This window comes from Cherax quadricarinatus, chromosome 9 (genome assembly GCF_038502225.1).
Source record: "Cherax quadricarinatus isolate ZL_2023a chromosome 9, ASM3850222v1, whole genome shotgun sequence".
NCBI lineage: Eukaryota > Metazoa > Arthropoda > Malacostraca > Decapoda > Parastacidae > Cherax > Cherax quadricarinatus.
This window is the reverse complement of record NC_091300.1, coordinates 56,504,576-56,526,538: the sequence shown is the minus strand read 5'-3', so window position 1 is coordinate 56,526,538 and position 21,963 is coordinate 56,504,576. Positions and strand designations below refer to the sequence as shown.

Genomic DNA, 21,963 nt, shown 5'->3' with positions numbered 1-21,963 from the left:
AAAAGACTTAATTTTAAATGAGTTCTTGCTAATTGGCCAGTTTTGTTGTGAGGGTTCATGAGGAGATATTGGAGTAAGAAATACACACGTTGGATGACTTTGTAGGCTTATAATTAAGAAAGTCATGAGGTCAGATGCCCAGGCCTGCCTGTCGAGTCTGCTATGTATACCGTGGAACTGAGGAGGAGGCCTGCGGACTACTGCTCACACGCAATGGGTTTCGTGAGGTCATAGCTAGCCAGGGAGCCTATTTATAATGTAGCTGGGATTATTTAAGTATACAGTAACACTTAAGTATACAGTAACATTTAAGTACAAAGTAACACTACTGACGGCTCAGCAATGCTAATGTATGGCATCTTGACATACAGATAACTTATACACACTTTAGACTGTAGACATTACGGCTCTGGGCTGATTCTATACAATATCAATATACACAACAGTTGAACATAAGAACTATACAAAAGGATGATAAGTGATTGCATTACAAATTATGATATATCAATAATTATTGTAAATTATAGAATCAATGGTGGTACAAATTAACAAAAGAGATCAGTAAAATGAAAGAGGAGATCGTTCAATCTGTGTTCATGTGATCTACAGATTCTGAGGAAGTATATTTACAAAGAAGAAAGTGTTTAACAGAAAAGGCAGAATTGGTGCACTCAAGGCTTTTACTGTTAATTCTCAGAATTCGGAGAGAAAGTGACAACATAAAAAAAATTAAACATTAATAAGCTGATATAGTAACACACAGTTGCAATACTCTCTAAACTACATTATCTATCTATAGAGATTATTTACATTTAAACCCAACTCTGCTAGGGTGAGATTTACATATGCAGAGTGGTCATCATTTCTAGGGAGGGTCAAATTTTGTAGCAATGGCTAACACATGCTGTGGTTGAGGATGATCTGGATTGGTATTTACAAATTAAACATGGGGATTCCTCATTACTTGTTGTGTACGTAAGGAATATCAACACTCAGGTTGTTCGTCAGTCTGGTTGTTAGAATTAAAGGGTACTGAATCAGGAGGATTGTCAGAATCTGTGGCAATTGTCTGGATGTTAGGATCCTCGTCATCATTGCATACTAACTTCATGTGATCTAAATGCAATTCTTTATACTGACCAGTACCGATTTCTTTAACTTTATACTTATTCCCACTGATATGTTTGATTAATTGATATGGACCAACAAACTTTTGATCGAGCTTAGGCATTGCAGACGTTTTGTTACAATCAGCATAACTCTCAAACCTACTTTGATTTTGGACGGCTTTGCTCGACTATTAGTGACTCTTGCAAATTCTGCTGTTGATTTATGAAGTGTTTCTCGGATTCTTCTAAAAACACCTTGAGCTAAGCTGGTACGAGTTGCTATGAAATCATCAGGCATGTAATTTGACTTTGGATTAGATAACAACTCATACGGTAAACGCTTATCTGCACCATACAATGCATAATGTGGAGTGTCACCTATAGAAGCATTGTAAGCAAAATTTATGGCACACTGAGCATCAGGTATAACTTCATCCCAGATTGCACAATTGGGATTAATAGTGACTTTCAACACATTGAGTACTTTCTTACTGATGGAATGGACGGGCTCGGTGGAGTGGATGGACTCTTCCCGGCTGAAATAGTGAACGCTATGATAAGAAATATTAGCAAGGGAGAAACAGATCTTATTATCTCTTAAAACCTGTAATAATGCTTGACATACAAACCGTCAACTAGGATATTTTCACCATCTGGAATGTGGGGGAAAACAACAGACACTCTAGTGAGTGCACTAGCCGCGACAGAAACGTCTTTCTGCAGACGACCTGTGACATCAACAAGAGATGGCATAACTCATTTCCAGTAGTCTTTTCTCGAGGAACAACCACATGGACAAGTAGCCATTGCAGGGATAATAGTATTCAAGGTTGTTTGAGATTCCTCTGACACCCGAGGTAACTGTACACTATCCTGCTTGCAAGATACTGCAGGGACTGGATTCCAAATAGGAGTAACAGTTTTACTAGTGCCTGATCGCTTGGTTACGCTACTGGAAAATGCACATACCTATAAGGACTTAATCTGAACTTCACATTCCGCAGGAGGCTAACAAATCTCGGTTGCAAGCTGTGTGAACAAACATATTGTCTAAGAGCTAGATGTCTTTCAGTCGGTAAGGGACCATTAGGATTTAGCACAGATACAACGTTGGCCTGACTGACGTTACTCACCAAGGAATTGCTGACATTGATCAAAGGTAGTTGAGACATGATTTCAGAGAAGTTACACATAGACGACAATAGCAAGGAATAAAAGAAAAGTATATTACATGAAGCTAGCTTAAACTGAAATTAAAAATGCTTAACTAACTCTGCATAAGAAAATAAAACTTCATTAGGCACACTGAATGAGAAAGAAAACTCACTGAAATTTATTTGACAAAGATAAGGAAATATTTTGAAAAGTCGAGAAAAGGGAAATAATACCGTAATCTGAATTTATTTCAAGTCATTATTTTTTTTTCTTATTCGCCGGTACTCTCCCCTCTCAAAAGTCTTTATTCTCAATTCAAAAAGGAAAAAAAATGAGATCAATAAATTGTATGCAGTTGGAAATACGCTGGAAAAACATCTTTTCTAAAGATGGCACAAAAACAAAAATAAAAATAGTATGCAAAGATAACACAAATTATATAAAAAGCAGGAGACTCAGTTAGTAATATACTGAGAATATTTCACTGAATTATAATGTATCACTCTTTTAAAAAAGATACTTATTAATTACTGAAAAATAAGCCAAAAAAATAACAGTATAAAATTATGAACAGAAAAATTATCACTGCAGAACAAACAAATTACACAATAAAATAATTTGCAGAATTAGTCAATATATCAATAAAAATTACACACAGAGAAAATATAGCTTAGGAAAAACACTAAAACAGCAATAAATAACTGGTTAACACGTTAACTCTTAATCTCAATTAGGCAAAAAAAAAAAATACTCAAAAACAGATACATGATAATATTTTTCTTTAAAAATTACACTAAGACTTAATTTCTTCAACAATATGATTAAAAATAATACAAGATACAGAATTGGAAATTCAACACTTAGAAAGTTGCAGGAAACACAAATATTTTATCAAATGTTCACTTACTAAACTTATTGTATAAATTATCTTGCACTATTGTCTTACTTAAAAACAATAAATAATTGTCTTGCTTAAAAACAATAATTAATTGTCTTGCTTAAAAACAATAATTAATTGTCTTGCTTGAAAACAATAATTAATTGTCTTGCTTGAAAACAATAATTAATTGTCTTGCTTGAAAACAATAATTAATTGTCTTGCTTGAAAACAATAATTAATTGTCTTGCTTGAAAACAATAATTAATTGTCTTGCTTGAAAACAATAATTAATTGTCTTGCTTGAAAACAATAATTAATTGTCTTGCTTGAAAACAATAAATAATTGTCTTGCTTGAAAACAATAATTAATTGTCTTGCTTGGAAACAATAAATAATTGTCTTGCTTAAAAACAATAATTAATTGTCTTGCTTGAAAACAATAAATAATTGTCTTGCTTGAAAACAATAAATAATTGTCTTGCTTGAAAAAGATAATGAATTGTCTTGCTTGAAAACAATAATTGTCTTGCTTGAAAACAATAATTGTCTTGCTTGAAAACAATAATTAATTGTCTTGCTTGAAAACAATAATTAATTGTCTTGCTTGAAAACAATAAATAATTGTCTTGCTTGAAAACAATAAATAATTGTCTTGCTTAAAAACAATAATTAATTGTCTTGCTTGAAAACAATAATTAATTGTCTTGCTTGAAAACAATAATTGTCTTGCTTGAAAACAATAAATAATTGTCTTGCTTGAAAACAATAAATAATTGTCTTGCTTAAAAACAATAATTAATTGTCTTGCTTGAAAACAATAAATAATTGTCTTGCTTGAAAACAATAATTAATTGTCTTCCTTGAAAACAATAAATAATTGTCTTGCTTGAAAACAATAAATAATTGTCTTGTTGAAAACAATAATTAATTGTCTTGCTTGAAAACAATAATTAATTGTCTTGCTTGAAAACAATAATTTATTGTCTTGCTTGAAAGCAATAAATAATTGTCTTGCTTGAAAATAATAATTAATTGTCTTGCTTGAAAACAATAAATAATTGTCTTGCTTGAAAACAATAAATAATTGTCTTGCTTGAAAACAATAAATAATTGTCTTGCTTGAAAACAATAATGAATTGTCTTGCTTGAAAACAATAAATAATTGTCTTGCTTGAAAACAATAATTAATTGTCTTACTTGAAAACAATAATTGTCTTGCTTGAAAACAATAAATAATTGTCTTGCTTGAAAACAATAATGAATTGTCTTGCTTGAAAACAATAATGAATTGTCTTGCTTGAAAACAATAAATAATTGTCTTGCTTGAAAACAATAATTAATTGTCTTGCTTGAAAACAATAATTGTCTTGCTTGAAAACAATAATGAATTGTCTTGCTTGAAAACAATAATGAATTGTCTTGCTTGAAAACAATAAATAATTGTCTTGCTTGAAAACAATAATTAATTGTCTTGCTTGAAAACAATAATTGTCTTGCTTGAAAACAATAAATAATTGTCTTGCTTGAAAACAATAATGAATTGTCTTGCTTGAAAACAATAATGAATTGTCTTGCTTGAAAACAATAAATAATTGTCTTGCTTGAAAACAATAATTAATTGTCTTGCTTGAAAACAATAATTGTCTTGCTTGAAAACAATAATGAATTGTCTTGCTTGAAAACAATAATGAATTGTCTTGCTTGAAAACAATAATTGTCTTGCTTGAAAACAATAAATAATTGTCTTGCTTAAAAACAATAATTAATTGTCTTGCTTAAAAACAATAATTGTCTTGCTTGAAAACAAGAACAAGATATAGTACTACACTCTGTAAAACATTAAACAAATGAGACACTGCATATATAAAATATTTAACACAAAAATAATGGTGCACACAGAATAAAAATGGTAATTTAGCGCACTGGTGAATGGGTAGTGAATGAAACAACACAGAATTAGCAAGAAAACACAAGGAAAATACAATGAAAATAGGTTAGGACACAAGGAAAAAATAATACACAATGAAATAGGGTAGATTGCACAACACTGAAAGAACACAGATAATAAAAATAAATAAACAGTTCACAAGGAGTGAATAACAAAGAAATTAATAAAAAAAATTACTGTACACAATAGACAAATAATGTGTACAAGAGTAATTATTGTTTAGTTCAGGTTGGAGAGAATAGTAAATGATAACAATCATATAACAAAAAACGAACGTAAAAATGAACGATAAAGCGACACTAGACAACTTTGCAGATTAACGAATCAAATGGAACACACAGAAGGAACAAAAATTATGCACTAGGACACAAGTCTCTCTGAATAATACGAAAAAAAAAAAATCACACACAAATGTCTCTATAATGTACTTGGCTGAAGGTGTGGAAGCGACGTCAGGAGGAGGATGTTATGGGGTGGCCGAGTCAACTACCTCACTTTCACAATTAGCCGAATCTCGATGAAAAATAGTGCTTACACAACGACCTACATACCTAGGCTTTTTAAAGGTGGCACATAGGTGAAATATAGCTCTTGACCGGGTGTGCAGGTAGTAAAATAAGGATGAGAGAACCAGATATATGGGTAGAGGAATGGCACACGTTGTCGGTGGCGTCAGGCTTAGAGGGTGGTGGCGGCTGGGTGAGTGTTCAGCGTGCGCGTCAGGCTGGCATTCCACACCAACAGTTCATATTGCAATAAGCCCGAGTGGCTTAATAAGCCACAATTGTACCAGAGGGATGGTGATTATCACTCTGACCAGCATTGTACTAGTAGCATAGAGTGGTTCAGCAAAGAGGATCTTACTTGGCTTACTTCTCTCTCAGCTGGGTTATTGAGCTGGCTTAAGCCCTCAATGCATACTAGGCTGGGGTGGATCAAGCCTTTGCAACTATTCACACAGCAGTAATGAAGCAGGCTGGGTGACTGGCTTTGGCAGGATTGGTGACTGGCTTAGGTTTTCCCCTACAGACTGGCTTAACTGGCTTCACTTAATTTGCAAAACCCGGATCAACTCCTGGTAGGTTAGCAAATAAGGCAGGAAACAACTAACCAGGAAGCTCTTTAGACAAGGCTATAGAATGCAGTGGGTAGCTGGCGTTTCTAGGCCTCCACGCGGTCACGCACACTGTCCCATTCTGCTTGCTAGAAATAATCTCTATATCTGCATAATCTCCAAAATCACGATCACACTGCAGTCAGCATTTGCCGAGGGGGTTCGTGAGGAGATATTTGAGTAAGAAATACATACGTTGGATGAGTTTGGAGGCTTATAATTAAGAATCTTGAGGAGAAGCCAAGGCCCACCTGACGAGTCTGCTATGCCAACCATGGAACTGAGGAGGCGGCCTGCGGCCTACTGCTCACACGTGATGAGCTTCTTGACGTTATAGCTAGCCAGGAAGCCTATCTGTAACGTAGCTGGGATTATGTAAGTGTACCACACAAGTACACAGCAACGCTACACTGCCAACCTGTGCCTGGCTGGCAGTGTCCCAGAGGCCATCAGACCCCTTTTCTTTGGTGTCTCATTGTGTGCCCTCCGGAAAAATGGATGGCGGAATCAGGCCCATTGCCGTGGGTAACAACTTTCGACGCCTAGTCGCCAAGGCTGCAGTAAGAAGGGTGAGTCAAGAGGCTGCTGCAATGCTGAATCTAACTCAGCTCGGTTTCGGCGTTCAACAGGGCTGTGAAGCTGCTGCCCACGCAGCAAGAGTATATATCAAAAACATGTCCGATGAAAAAGTCTTGGTCAAATTGGACTTTGCCAACGCTTTCAACTCGGTCAGAAGGGATGCTGCTCTCCAAGCAGTTTATAGAAACTTCCCTTCCTTTATCCCTTCATAGAATTGTGTTATAGTGTGAACTCCAAACTATTGTTTGGGGACCATGAAATTGACTCATGTGAAGGCGTGCAACAGGGGCACATTCTTGCTCCTTTTCTATTCTGTTTGGTCGTCAAGGAAGTCACAGAAGCACTCTCCAGCGAGCTCAATATCTGGTTCCAGGATGATGGTACCCTAGCTGGCACAACAGAATCTCTCCTAGAGGACATCAGTAAAATTAAAGACATGGAAGAAAGACTGGGCCTTTCTTTAAACCCCACCAAATGTGAAAAAGTTTCTACCAATCGACAGATGATCCAGAATATTAGCGCCATTTTACCAGGAGCACGAGCCATTAATCCAGCCAATAGCACTCTCCTTGGTGCTCCTCTTGGGTCCAATGCCATCGATCTGATCCTAGAAAAAAAAAAGTCTCAGACCTCCGGACGATGGAAAGCAAGATGAAAGACATTGACACACATGATGCCTTCTACCTACTCACCAGGTGCCTGTCAATCCCAAAACTTACCTACTGCCTGAGATGTTCCCCAGCCTTCAGCAGTCCAAAACTCAAGGAATATGACTCCCTCCTTAAGACCATGCTAGAGAGTGTATTGAATCTTTCCCTTGAAGATAGACAGTGGTTGCAAGCCTCTCTTCCGGTCAGGCTTTGGGGGCTGGGAATAAGCAGAACCTCCCAGATTGCTCTACCAGATTTCCTATCTTCTTCCATAGCATCAAATGAGATGATAAGACAAATTCTTCCTGATAACTTCAGTGACTCAGCAGGAATACAGGACCCAAGCTATGCCAGTACAATCACTGAATGAGAGACTCTTGATGCTCCAGCACCAAACCCTAGTGCAACACTGGCTCACAAACAGTCAAGCTGGGATGGCCTGACTGCTGAAAAGATGCTTGCTAACATGCTCAAGGCTGCAACATCAGATACGGAGACTGCCCATCTCCAGGCTGTGAGTGCACCTCACTCCGGGGACTTCCTCCAAACAGTTCCCATATCGGCAATAGGAACGCTACTTGACCCTAAGACCCTCCGTACTGCAGTGGCTCTGCGCCTTGCTGCCCCAATTCACACAATATATGTGCATTTGCGATGAAGTGCAAGCAGACCAATACGGTCTACATGGTCTTAACTGTTCCAAAACCAAGGGCTGGCATGTGAGACACAATGAGGTCAACGACATCATAAAGAGAACCCTTGCTACAGCTGGATGCCCAGCCGAGTGGGAGCCCCGATCACTAGCAGCCAACATTGCCCACAACCCAGCAAACCACCCCGATGGGATCACCATCTATCCTTGGAAAAATGGCAAGCTCTTAGCATGGGACTATACCTGTGTGTCCACACTGGCTGACACCTATATCCATCACAGTGTTGGGCGACAGGGAGGAGTACAAGATCAGCAAGTACAGGGACATAAGCCAACAGTATCAGTTTGTCCCAGTGGGATCAGAGATCTTGGGATCATGGCGAAAAAATGCCACACGTTTCCTTAAAGAAATGGGCTCCAGACTCATCGATACCACCAGGGACCCAAGGGCAGCCACTTTCATGTTCCAGCACCTCAGCGTGGCCATCCATAGGGGAAATGCTTGCTGCATACTTGGCTCGCGTCTGGCTTTGGAGGAGCTGGAGGAAATTCATGATCTTTAATACATTGTACCACTGTATTCATGTTTGTGTTTTTCTGCAAATGTATTCTGTTTATTAATAAATGTTCACATAGAATATAAAATATAAGGGGTGATAGGAGAAGAAAATATTAAAAGAGCTCCACGGAGAACCTTGAGTTTTCCCTGAGGTACGTTTATTGTCTTCTCTGAGGTTGAGGGTCCCCAGTCCAGCTATAGAGGTGGTACCTTCAAGATATATATATATATATATATATATATATATATATATATATATATATATATATATATATATATATATATATATATATATATATATATATATATATATATAGATATATATATATATATATATATAAATATAGGGAGGTACCACCTCTAGAACTGTCATGGGGACCCTCATCCTCAGAGAAAAAAATAAACTTGCTTCAGGGAAAACTCAAGATTCTCCCTGAAGCTGTTTGAGAATTTTCTCCTACCACCCCCTATATTATGTATATATATTTTATTTAAAGACAAAAATACATTGACGAAACATTCACAAAAATATGATACAAAGTAAAACAACATAGGTAACTCAGAGCTACATCTCGAATACTTCGTCCAGCTCCCCTGCGGTGGGCCACGTGCCCAGAATGCTGCAGGCATTTCCTCTCTGGATCGCAACACTGAGTCTCTGAAAGAGGAAGCTGGTCGCCCTGTGGTCCTTGGTTTCTGTGATGAGCTTTTCACCCAGCTCTTTGAGGAACTTTAGAGCACACTTGCCCCATGCTCCAAGGGTCTCCGACCCTATTGGAATGAAGTTATAGCAAGGGGGAAGGTCTTCATATTTTCGGATCTTCTGGGTCTCCCTGTGGCTGGCAGCTCCACCCCCTTCCACTACAGAGTATGGCAAGTAGGTGTCTGCCAATGTGGCAGCACAGGTGTAGTCCCAGGCAATCTGCTTTCCATCCTTCCAGGGTAGCATAGTGGCTCCATCAGGACGCTTTTGACTTCCATCAGACCTCTGTACTTGGGGTTCCCATTGAGCTGGGCAACGGGCTGTGGCGAGGCTTCTCTTTATTATGTCATTGATCTCCTCATGTCTGGCATACTTCCCTTCTGCTGTGTGACACACGAGACCATGGAGTCCGAATTGATCAGCTGTCGCCCTGCCGCAAATACACCTATGTTCGGTGAGGATGGGGGCGGCTAGGCGAAGAGCAACACCAATCCGAATGGCCTGTGGGTCGAGACGGGTGCCCAGGGAGGAATTGGGAACAGCTAACAGGAAATCTCCTGAGTGTGGTGCCTTCACTGCCAGGAGACGAGCTTTGTTCTTTCCTGAAGCATTGGAGAGCATTGTGTTGGCGATTTTTTCCATGATCGGTTTGTCCCAGTGGGACTGTTTGTGCTGTTTGGGAGGAGCTGGTCTACTGGAGGAGTCTGTAAGGGTGTCCCACCGAATTGCTGCTTCAGTAAACCTGGGGTCTTGAGCTCCTACCAAGTCTCTCAAGCGTTCGGGCACTATCTTCTTGACTAATGCACTGGAAGCCAAACACGAAGACAGAAAAGCAGGTAAAGCAACATGCGTTGCTTTACGCACCCCTATACCTCCCAGTCGCACTGGGAGGGTTGCCTGATCCCATTGCTCATCCTCTAGTGACAGGTTCAGTGCCTTCTTAAAAGTTGATCTCAGGTGTGCATCATATTCATTGAGTGTTGGGTTGTCAAAAGAGGGTGCACACCTCAAGAAGTAAGTGAGTCTTGGCATAGTAAGACACCTTGTGAGGAGATACAGAGCATCATGGGCATCAAGATCGCTTATTCTCTCCTCCATTCTCATAAGGTCATTCAATTTGTCCCTGAGGACAGTATCGATGGCCTGGTGACCCAGCGGTGCCCCCAAGAGGGTACTGTTGGACGGAGTTGTAGTTGAGATTTCCGGGAGGATTCTTCGCACAGCATTGATTATTTCCTGGTTTGCTGTGATGATTTCGCACTTAGAGGGATTGAGGATGAGTCCCAAGCCTTCTCCCTGTGTTTTCACCAGTTGTAGGTCCCCCACGAGGGACTCTTTAGTACCTGCCAGAGTGCCGTCATCCAGGTACCATATATTGAGCTCACTGCATAGGCTGGAAGTTAGTTCTCTTACTGCCAAGCAGAAGAGAAGTGGAGCAAGTGGGTCACCCTGCTGAACACCCTCTGATGATTGAATTTCATGTTCTCCAAACAAAAGAATTGAGGGTTTGCTGTAGCCGGCTGAAATGAAGGGAAAGAGACTGGGGAACCGAACCCGAACAGCTGGCAAAACAGCATCTCTCCTCACCATATTAAAGGCATTTCTAAAATCAAGTTTGACTATGGCCTTGTCTTCTGGTAGGTCCCTGATGTAGGCCCTTGCCGCATGAGCTGCAGCTTCACTGCCTTGAGAGACCCCAAAGCCCAGTTGGTGTGGCTGGAGTAAAGTGGCAGCTTCTAGGCGAATGTTTCTCACTGCTGCTTTGGCAACGAGACGGCGAAGAGTGTTTCCAACTGCAATGGGTCTGATTCCCCCATCCCTCTTCTTCAAAGCACACAGTGAGGCTCCAAAAAAGAAAGGTTTAATTTCTTCTGGGATTCGCCCAGCCAGGCAATTGTTGACGAAAGTTGTTAACTCGGTGAGAAGAATTGATGCAGATTCACCGAGTACTGGATTTACCATCTCTTTGAGGTGCTGAGGTCGAATTCCAGTGTAACCTCCTGCAGATCCTGCTGGAAATGACACGATCGCCTTATAGACTTCCGATTCTGGCAAAATTAATTGTTCAGTGATAGGGTCTTCCTCAGGGTTGTCGTTGATGTCTGTGGTGTCCCTGGTTGGGTGCTTGTCTCTTAGTGCTTGGGCCGTGGTCTCATCCTTGGGGGCTACAGTGTCGTCACTTGTAATTATTCTTATTGCTCCCACTGTGTTACCTTCCTCAATTTTTTTGCTAACCTGTGCGCAAATTTTCTCGTTCTCAGTAGGACTTTTCTTGGGTCTGCCTCTTTGATTCCTGCGATGATGGGGCAGAGGGACACAGTTATCCGTTCTTGGGTAGTTGCGCACTGCCTTGATAACTGACGTGGTTAGCAGTTTGCCTCGTCTTTCAGGAACTGCAAGACAGACATTGCCGAACAAGAGAAGGTTGCGCCTTGCTTGGATGGTGCCTCGGGCTTCTAAGTTGGTGGAACCTCCATTCACCCGCTTAAGAAGGTCTGTGAATTTCCCTGCTGCATATGGGCGAGCTGCTTTAGGGATGTGGGATAGTGTACTGCTAGCAGTGGATTTGAATGCCAACAGAAGGTTATCGCAAGTGACGAGGTTGCCATTGGAATTGTCATCTGCCTGTGGAGGCTGTGGGCTGCTCTCTGCTGGGGGCATATGTGATCCCGCACACCTATTGTGTGCACGAATACGGCCGTCCCTGTTGCGTGCTCGAAACTCTCCACACACCTGACATGTGCCTCTTCTTTCATTGTTGGGTGCATTGTTTCCCTGGCTTTGTGGCTGGCTGGCTTCATCGTCTGCCATACCTCACACTGTGTGATAAGCCCAAGCTGAAGGGAAAATGGCGCATGGCACATTCCGCATGTGGTTCATGGTGGTCGTGGGGGGGGGAGGAGAGGGGTGTCCAGTCCTTGTGGTGGGCGGTGGAAGATGTGTGGTGAGGCGGAGTAGGGCACTCACTCCCTCCCAGGACAAGTCACTATACACCACGATACTCAGTGCACATGTTACTATACACCACTATGCTCAGTGCACTGCCCCCACTATCAACGACACACCGCTATACACTTCACATGCTATGCGCATACCATGCACATACTATGCACTGTACACTATAGACTATATACACTATACACACGGTGAACAAACACACCATTGTTGTAACACGAGCACACGGTGTATGCGCGCCTGTTTGGGGAAGGGGGGGACAGTTTTACCCCTCAACCTCCGCCTCCTCCCCCTCCATTAGGCCTCCCCTCACGGACCCATAGGTGACCGTTATGTTCCCTCACTGAATTCACATACACAGAACTTTTCTTGATTCTGACGGAATAGACGAAATGCGGAGTCTTCTGGCCCTTTCCAATACGACCAGCAGATATTCACACACCAGTCTGTTGATGATAATCCTGGTAGGTGTTCTTGATTGGACGATATTGTGCCAAAATCACAGAGCGAGATGCCCACAGCCTCTCTCTGGCAGAGGTGCCAGATATATATATATATATATATATATATATATATATATATATATATATATATATATATATATATATATATATATATATATATATATATATATATATATATATATATATATATATATATATACATATATATATATATATATATATATATATATATATATATATATATATATATATATATATATATATATATATATATATATATATATACATATATATATATATATATATATATATATATATATATATATATATATATATATATATATATATATATATATATATATATATATTTATACATATATATATATATATATATTGGTACATACTATACTACAATAAATTATTAATATAAGATTATAGGAAAAATAGCAGTAAAACCCTACACAGTCTCGGGAGCCGCACAGAGTAGCTTCGAGAAGCGCAATTTGCCTACGCTGATCTAGTCAAATAAATTGCTCTTGGCTCCCATTAATCCACACGAAAGAAGTTCCAAATATATTTATACATAAGAATTTAAAAGAAATTTAAGAAATTACATTGCATTTCCCCCTTTCAAATTATAGTAAAAACTGCATTGATTTTTTTTTTCATTTGATCATAACATGGTGGACATGGCCTCAGGTAATCTGTCAAGTTATTATCACAGAGATGATAAACCGGTGTAGGTCAACCAGTGATGATATTCCTTCAAAGACGAGGAGAATACAAAGACAACCTGACACAATAGTTGTAGAACATAACATATTAACTAAGAGTGTACTGACGCTGTTGTAGAACCTTTTATTCGACTAATTGAACCTAACCTGATTTTCTCTTAATCTTCAGGCGCTGTATGACCCTTACGGGTTAAGAGCGTCTCCATGAATAAAATAATTTTTCTGTTATTAATAATATAGAAGATAAATTATTGAATGTATTACAATGCTGTTACTTCTTGTAAATCAGTTTTGTTGTGATCATGTGTCTGAGGGAGAGGAGCAGACACCTTGATACCTGAGGCAGTGTATGAAGTACGGTGACTTTCACTACCACCATTAATAGCATCAGAAACGCTGAATGTTTGCTCCATTGCCTCTTCCCTTGCAAAAGATAGAAAGACTTGCTCCAGGGTAGTGTCAGAGGCAGCGTAGACTTCCACAATGGATGGGCATGAAGTGGTAATGGAAGATGATTGACTCCCAGGTATAGCGGGATAAGGGTCACGTCCAGCCTTCAGGGCCTCCATCACTGAAAACAGCTGTCCCCAGGGTACGTTGCTGGGGATGCGATAGGCAAGCATGCCCTGAAAAATGAATTTGGGTAATAATAAGAAGTATAAGAAACTGATAGTTTAGAAATGAAATTCATATCTGCATTGTAGTGTTTTAAAACATCAGAAGAGAGTTTTTTTTAATAACGATTTAGTGAGATATTGTTTTGCGAAAAGTAAACCATTTACAATATTTTAGAAGCTTTTTCATATACTGTTGAATTTCAAGGTTGTCACCCTACCTTATATCATTTCAAAACCCTACCTGAGGCATACTACCACCTACCTGGGATACCACCCACAATAGTTGGCTATACCCAGGCACATACTGCTAGGACAACAGGGGCAACAGAAGTAAGAATACATGCCCGATGTGTCCACTCGCCCCAGGATTTAACTACGTTGTGAATCGAATGCCCAAATTAATAAGGTGGTCGGGAAATCTAAGAATTATGAATATTGGAACATCTGCGACCGGAGTTGTAAGCTTTTATAGAAAACTCTCACACCATGACCAACTCTTGTCTTGTCAATGCAACTGTTAATTATCTGAGAAAGTCTTGACGGGGGCCCAGGCTAAACTCTCGTGTGTGTAAATATACCTTGTTGGAAGAAACATATTGTAGTTTACATGGTCCAGTGGCCAAAGGTATTAACCTGGTAGTTTCAAGGGTGTCTTGCTGAGTGTTTGAACTCTACCCACACTTTAAGTTTAAAGAATGGAGTTTATTATTGATGCAAGTCATTATTCTATATATTTTATGAGGGGACAAACTAGGTAAGTAACAGACTGTTGATAAATAGACTGAATGTAGTTGAAAAGGTTCTTCTGAATGTTGACTGTTTAATAATGAAGATTATTTTAGTACAGAATGAATTATTATTTTCAGTATTTGGATGCGCAAAAAGTATAATGGCCATACAGTGCCAGCTGAGGAGAAGACAACCAGGGGATGGATAGCTGGGATAAAGTGTTAATCCTCAGCATCAGGGGAGTAAGGAATTTAGAAGCAAGAGAAGCGGTTGAAATCAAGACACATATAATTAGTAATTAGATACTTTGGGCATACAGAAAGATGCCAAGGTTGATGACTGTGGACTACTGTGGTTCTCGTGCCCAGTTACTCACAGAATTAGTATAACTTTATGTGCTGTTCTAGCCACATTATAGAACACCTTAGACATGTATTTAACATACATGTAATTTCAATATATGAGGGTTATTTCCATACGAATGCCACGGTCCCAGAAAAAAAAACTCGCGGATTACATCATTATTCTTTATGTGATTTGCAGCTCTTTGAACTTTGCACTTAAAAATAAGAAAAAAACTTTTGATTGGCTTGTGGAATAAAGAACAAGAATGTGGTGAAGCAAGTAAAAACGAGAAGTAAATGGACATGGGAAAATTAATGAATAAAGTTGAGAGAAAGATAGAAAAGCACATAAGTAAGGATGTCATGAGTTAATGAACTGAGTTAATTCCAAAAATAATAAAACACAAAATTCTTCTTCAGACCTTATGTTGATCAATGAGCGTAGATCCAGGTAAATGATGACTGATAACATTCTTCAGCATCGATACATTGATGTTATATGCGTGTTCATCTTCTGCTTTATCACCCTGAGTGAACCCATGTGTTCTCAACTTCACTTGAAGACTGTATCCCTGTCCAAATTTGGCTTTAAGATGTCCAGTACTTCCTACACAGCGAAGAGTTCCTTTAGCCATAATTATAATGCGCGAGCAGAGAGCCTCACACTCCTCCATGGAGTGACTGGTCAGTACAACACTCTGGCCATTTCTTGTGGCTTGACTGACGGCTCCCCACACCCTTCGACGGGAGACCGGATCAACTCCTGAGGTGGGTTCATCCAGGAACACCAGAGGAGGGGACCCCACGAGGGCCATGGCTGTTGACAGCTTCCTACGGTTTCCTCCTGAATATGTAGAAGAGGGTCGTTCTGCACACTCCGTCAAGTCCACAAGTGGCACAAGGGTGGCAATGACTTCTTTCAGATATGTTTCATTTATGCCTCGCAGCCGCCCCATCAACTGTAGCATTTCTACTCCTGTCAGGTCACCCAAGAAGGCATCAAACTGTGGGCAGTAGCCAATGTTCTGGACAAACTGCAAAACAAAGCGAAAACATAAGAAAATTTCTGAAAATACCAGCAAATTGCTTTCATTCTGGTTAGTTTCGGAACATGCATACGTTGCATGGACAAAAAGATTAAAGCATGCCGCTGATTATATATATATATATATATATATATATATATATATATATATATATATATATATATATATATATATATATATATATATATATATATATATATATATATATATATATATATATAATATATATACAAAAAACCACTGTGAAAAAATAGAGAAATTCCAAGCGCATTCGTGACTATTCACATTATCAAGGAACAATGAAAGTAATGCTTCAAATGAAGGCATATGAAGGGTCTATCCCACACCTCACTATCACATCCCACAACAAAGAAACACCTGATGCGCGACTCATAAGAAAGGGAACACTGCAGCAGGCCTGCTGGCCCAACTAGACAGGCCCTTCGCACAACCCGCCAACAAACTATTCTACCCAAGAATTAATAATTTTAAAATTTATTATTTGTCCAATGTATTATTAAATTCTTCCCAAATTCTATTAATTATAAACGGACTTAATTTATATAAACCAAAGGAAATATTCATATTATTGTCAAAAGTGCTTTTTATGAAACAAGATTCAATTATATTCCTGTCGACCATGGACTTGCTTGATACAACTTTCTCAACTTTTTGAAAATTAATTGGATGGTTAAAAACTCTTACATGAATAAATAGAGTATTGGAATCTTGTCCAGTTCTAATGCTATATTTATGTTATTTTAATTTTAGTTAGAGACTTTTAACGGTTTGACCGTAATAAACTTTATCACAAATTTTACAAGGAATCTTATAGAGAAATCCGTCAACATTTTGGGGGGAATTCTTTATCAAAAGTTTTTTTACTGTATCAAGATTTTTAAATACAACTTTGATATTAAAAGTCTTAAGAAGAGAAGGCATATCAACCAAGTTTTCATGGTAAGGGAGAACCAACATATTTTTAGTTGAATAAAGCTGGTTGTCCCTTTTTGGATTGTAAAAAGTATTTCTAGCAATTTTAAAGGATTTATCTATTACGTTTCTTGGGTATTTCAGATCATTGTCTATTTCATAAATTTTGGATATTTCCTCATCTATGAACTCTGGACTACAAATACGTAAAGCTCTCAAAAACATTGATGAGAAAACAGACAGTTTAACTCTATCTTGATGTGAAGAATAATAGTGGACATAGGAACAGTTACTTATAGGTTTTCTGTAAATTTTAAATTTGAATTCATTATTACCCTTAATAATGAAAACATCTAAAAAAGGCAATGAGTTATTTTCTTCAAACTCAACAGTAAAGTTTATAGAATGGGCTAAGCTATTTAATTTGCCAAGAAAATGGTGTATATCTATATTTTTGGGCATAAGACACAAAATATCATCAACATATCTGAACCATTTAGCTCTATTAGGGAGGATTGTGTTAAGCAACCTTGTTTCAAAAAATTCCATGTATAGGTTACTAAGAACAGGTGAAAGAGGATTTCCCATTGCCATACCAAACTTCTGAGTGTAAAACTTATCATTAAATACAAATTTTGCATCAACAATTACTATTGCATTTATTTTGTCTGCTTCAGTAAGGCACAAATTTTATTGTTATTAAGTGTATCATAAGACTTAGAGAATCTTTGAGGGCAATTGGGGATGTTTTGTTTTAACATAGAGCTATATACCATTCCCTTACTAATATTAATTTCATCAGTGGATAAATCAGAAAATTTATCCACTGATGAAATTAATATTAGTAAAGGAATGGTATATAGCTCTATGTTAAAACCAAACATTCCCAATTGCCCTCAAAGATTCTTTAAGTCTTATGATACACTTAATAACAATAAAAATTTGCGCCTTCCTAAAGCAGACAAAATAAATGCAATAGTAATTATGAAAGAAAATGATTACCAAGAAAAAATTAATAGTTTCTTTGATGATACTGAAACAATAAAACTTCTTCTGAAAGGCAAAGATAAATTAGTCAAACAATTTACTTCCACTAATCCATCTTTACCTTACATGTATGGACTAATAAAAACACACAAACCAGGGAATCCAATCAGACCAATTGATTTTCAAAAAGTTGAGAAAGTTGTATCAAGCAAGTCCATGGTCGACAGGAATATAATTGAATCTTGTTTCATAAAAGCAGTTTTCGACAATAATGTGAATATTTCCTTTGGTTTATATAAATTAGATCTATTTATAATTAATAGAATTTGGGAAGAATTTAGTAATACATTGGACAAATAATAAATTTTAAAACTATTAATTCTTGTATAGAATAGTTTGTTGGTGGGTTGTGTGAAGAACCTGTCTAGTTGGGCCAGCAGGCCTGCTGCAGTGTTCCCTTTCTTATGAGTCGCGCATCAGGTGTTGCTTTGTTGTGCGATGTGATAGTGAGGTGTTGGACAGACCCTTTATATGCCTTCCTTTGAAGCATTACTTTCATTGTTCCTTGATAATGTCACGAATGCGCTTGGTATTTCTCTGTTTTTTCACAGTGGTTGTTTAGCATATTCTGAAATCACCTGTTTACTGTGATCTTATTACATATATATATATATATATATATATATATATATATATATATATATATATATATATATATATATATATATATATATATATATATATATACGTATATATATATATATATATATATATATATATATATATATATATATATATATATATATATATATATATATATATATATATATATATATATATATATATATATATATATATATATATATATATATATATATATATATATATATATATATATATATATATATATATATATATATATATATATATATATATATATATATATATATATATATATATATATATGCAAAAAGATCACAGTAAATAGGTGATTTCAGAATATGCAAAACAACCTCTGTGAAAGAATAGAGAAGTTCCAAGCGCTTTCGTGACTACTCACATCATCAAGGAACAATGAAAGTAAAGCATCAAAGGAAGGTATATAAAGGGGTAGCTCACACGTCACTATCAGATCCCACAACAACGAAACACCTGACGCGAGACAGCAGGCCCGCCGGCCGAACTAGACAGGTCCTTCATACAACCCACCAACAAACTATTCTACCCAAGAAACAAGAAATTTAAAAAAATTATTATTTGTCCAATGTATTATTAAATTCTTCCCAAATTCTATTAATTATAAATGGATCTAATTTATATAAACCAACGGAAATATTCATGTTATTATCAAAACTTCTTTTTATGAAACAAGAATCAATTATATTCCTGTCGACCATGGACTTGCTTGATACTACTTTCTCAACTTTTTGAAAATCAATTGGATGGTTAAAATCTCTTACATGAATAAATAGAGAATTGGAATCTTGTCCAGTTCTAATGCTATATTTATGTTGTTTTAATCTTAGTTCTAGATTTTTAACAGTTTGACCGTAATAAACTTTATCGCAAATTTTACAAGGAATCTTAAAGACACATCCATCAGCATTTTGGGGGGAATTCTTTATCAAAAGTTTTTTTACTGTATCAAGGTTTTTAAATACAACTTTAATATTAAAAATCTTAAGAAGAGAAGGCATATCAACCAAGTTTTCATGGTAAGGGAGAACCAACATATTTTGTTGAATAAGGCTGGTTGTCCCTTTTTGGATTGCAAAAAGTATTTCTAGCAACTTTAAAAGATTTAGCAATTACATTTCTTGGGTATTTCAAATCATTACCTATTTCAAAAATTTTGGATATTTCCTCAGCTATGAACTCTGGACTACAAATTCGTAAAGCTCTCAAAAACATTGATGAGAAAATAGACAGTTTAATTCTATCTTGATGGGAAGAATAATAGTGTACATAGGAACAGTTATTTGTAGGTTTTCTGTAAATTTTAAATTTGAATTCATTAATATCCTTAATAATTAAAACATCTAGAAAAGGCAATGAGTTATTTTCTTCAAATTCAACAGTGAAATTTATAGAATGGGCTAAGCTATTTAATTTGCCAAGGAAATGGTGTATATCTACATTTTTGGGCATAAGACACAAAATATCATCAACATATCTGAACCATTTAGCTCTATTAGGGAGGATTGTGTTAAGCAACCTTGTTTCAAAAAATTCCATATATAGGTTACTAAGAACAGGCGAAAGAGGATTTCCCATTGCGATACCAAACTTCTGAGTGTAAAACCTATCATTAAATACAAATTTTGCGTCAACAATGCAAAGTTTAATAAGTTTAATGATAGTAGGAACTGGCAATGGTAAATCATAATTAACGAGTTCTTCAGATAAGAAACTTAATAAATCATCAACAGGAACTTTCGTAAACAAGGAAGTAACATCAAAACTAACGATGTTAAAATCATTTAAGTCAGTCAAGGAGCTTAATTTATCAACTAAATCTATGTTGTTTTTAACATTAAAGTTAGAAATTTTGCCAACAATAGGGCTCAAAATATCAACAAGCCATTTGGATAATTTATATGAAACTGACTCTATGGAGCTAATAATTGGTCTGACTGGATTCCCTGGTTTGTGTGTTTTTATTAGTCCATACATGTAAGGTAAAGATGGATTAGTGGAAGTAAATTGTTTGACTAATTCATCTTTGCCTTTCAGTAGAAGTTTTATTGTTTTATTGAAATTGCTGTTAACGGTTTCTAGAGGATTTTTTCTAAGTTTAGAATATGTTTCAGTAACATCTAAGAGATTATTCATTTTTTCTTGGTAATCATTTTCTTTCATAATTACTATTGCATTTATTTTGTCTGCTTTAGTAAGGCGCAAATTTTTATTGTTATTAAGTGTATCATAAGACTTAAAGAATCTTTGAGGGCAATTGGGAATGTTTGGTTTTAACATAGAGCTATATGCCATTCCTTTACTAATATTAATTTCATCACTGGATAAATCAGAAAAATTTTCAAAGTTACAAAAGGTTTTGCAATTTCAACATTATTACGTTTTCTTGAAGTTGGAAAACTTAGGCCAAAACCTAGAGCAGCCGTTGTATTTTTATCTAAAATTTCAACTGATAAGTTAATTACAAAATTATTTTTAGCATGCTTTGTCCAATCACTATTTTCAATTAAAATGTCTAATTTTCTTTGTAGTTTGTTTTTGAGTTCATTACTAATTCTTCTGAGTTTATTATAGCAATGATCCAACATACTGTGTTTCCATTCTGATGGAATGGCCTGATTGAAAGAGTGTTTTTTGTTTCTCAATATTTTGAATGCTTCCTTCTCCTGTATTTTAGTTATTTTAATATGTTTCTGAAGAATAATTCTAATAATAATTCTCTAGTTTTTTTTAGCAATCACAAAAACGTACTGCCCGACGTAGTCCACCTTTAATGAATTTCTTATTGTCATAACAAATCAAAACCTAAAGTTGCCTAACCGACAACACATTATTAATATTTCTCGAAACTTCCAAGATGCAAGAATGAACGAAAGACAGTTGCGCGAATTAATAACGCTAGAACAGCAGAATAGGTTAAACAATAATACTGATTTTTTCACTACTTTAACGGTAAGCGTGTTTACTGTTGAACTGCCACCGCCACAGTGGAAGCATCTCTCATCCCTGGGACTGAGAAATAACTCTTCATGCTAGTATCTTAGAAAATTTTACCATATTTCAGATGAATGAAAGCGTCATCACTCTCAACTTCCAGGATGTGTGTGTG

At 36.8% G+C, this 21,963-nt stretch overlaps 1 protein-coding gene across 1 annotated transcript in view; it reads right to left on the bottom strand.

Annotated features, from left to right (window-relative positions):
• Positions 1 to 13,146: 13,146 nt before the first annotated feature.
• LOC128686026 (phospholipid-transporting ATPase ABCA3) overlaps positions 13,147 to 21,963 on the bottom strand; it is a gene marked incomplete at its 5' end in the record, with an annotated part of 271,789 nt that continues 262,972 nt past the window's right edge. The window contains 2 exon segments of the mRNA XM_070083439.1: positions 13,147 to 14,128; positions 15,615 to 16,226. Coding sequence (XP_069939540.1) covers positions 13,763 to 14,128; positions 15,615 to 16,226 — 978 coding nt within the window.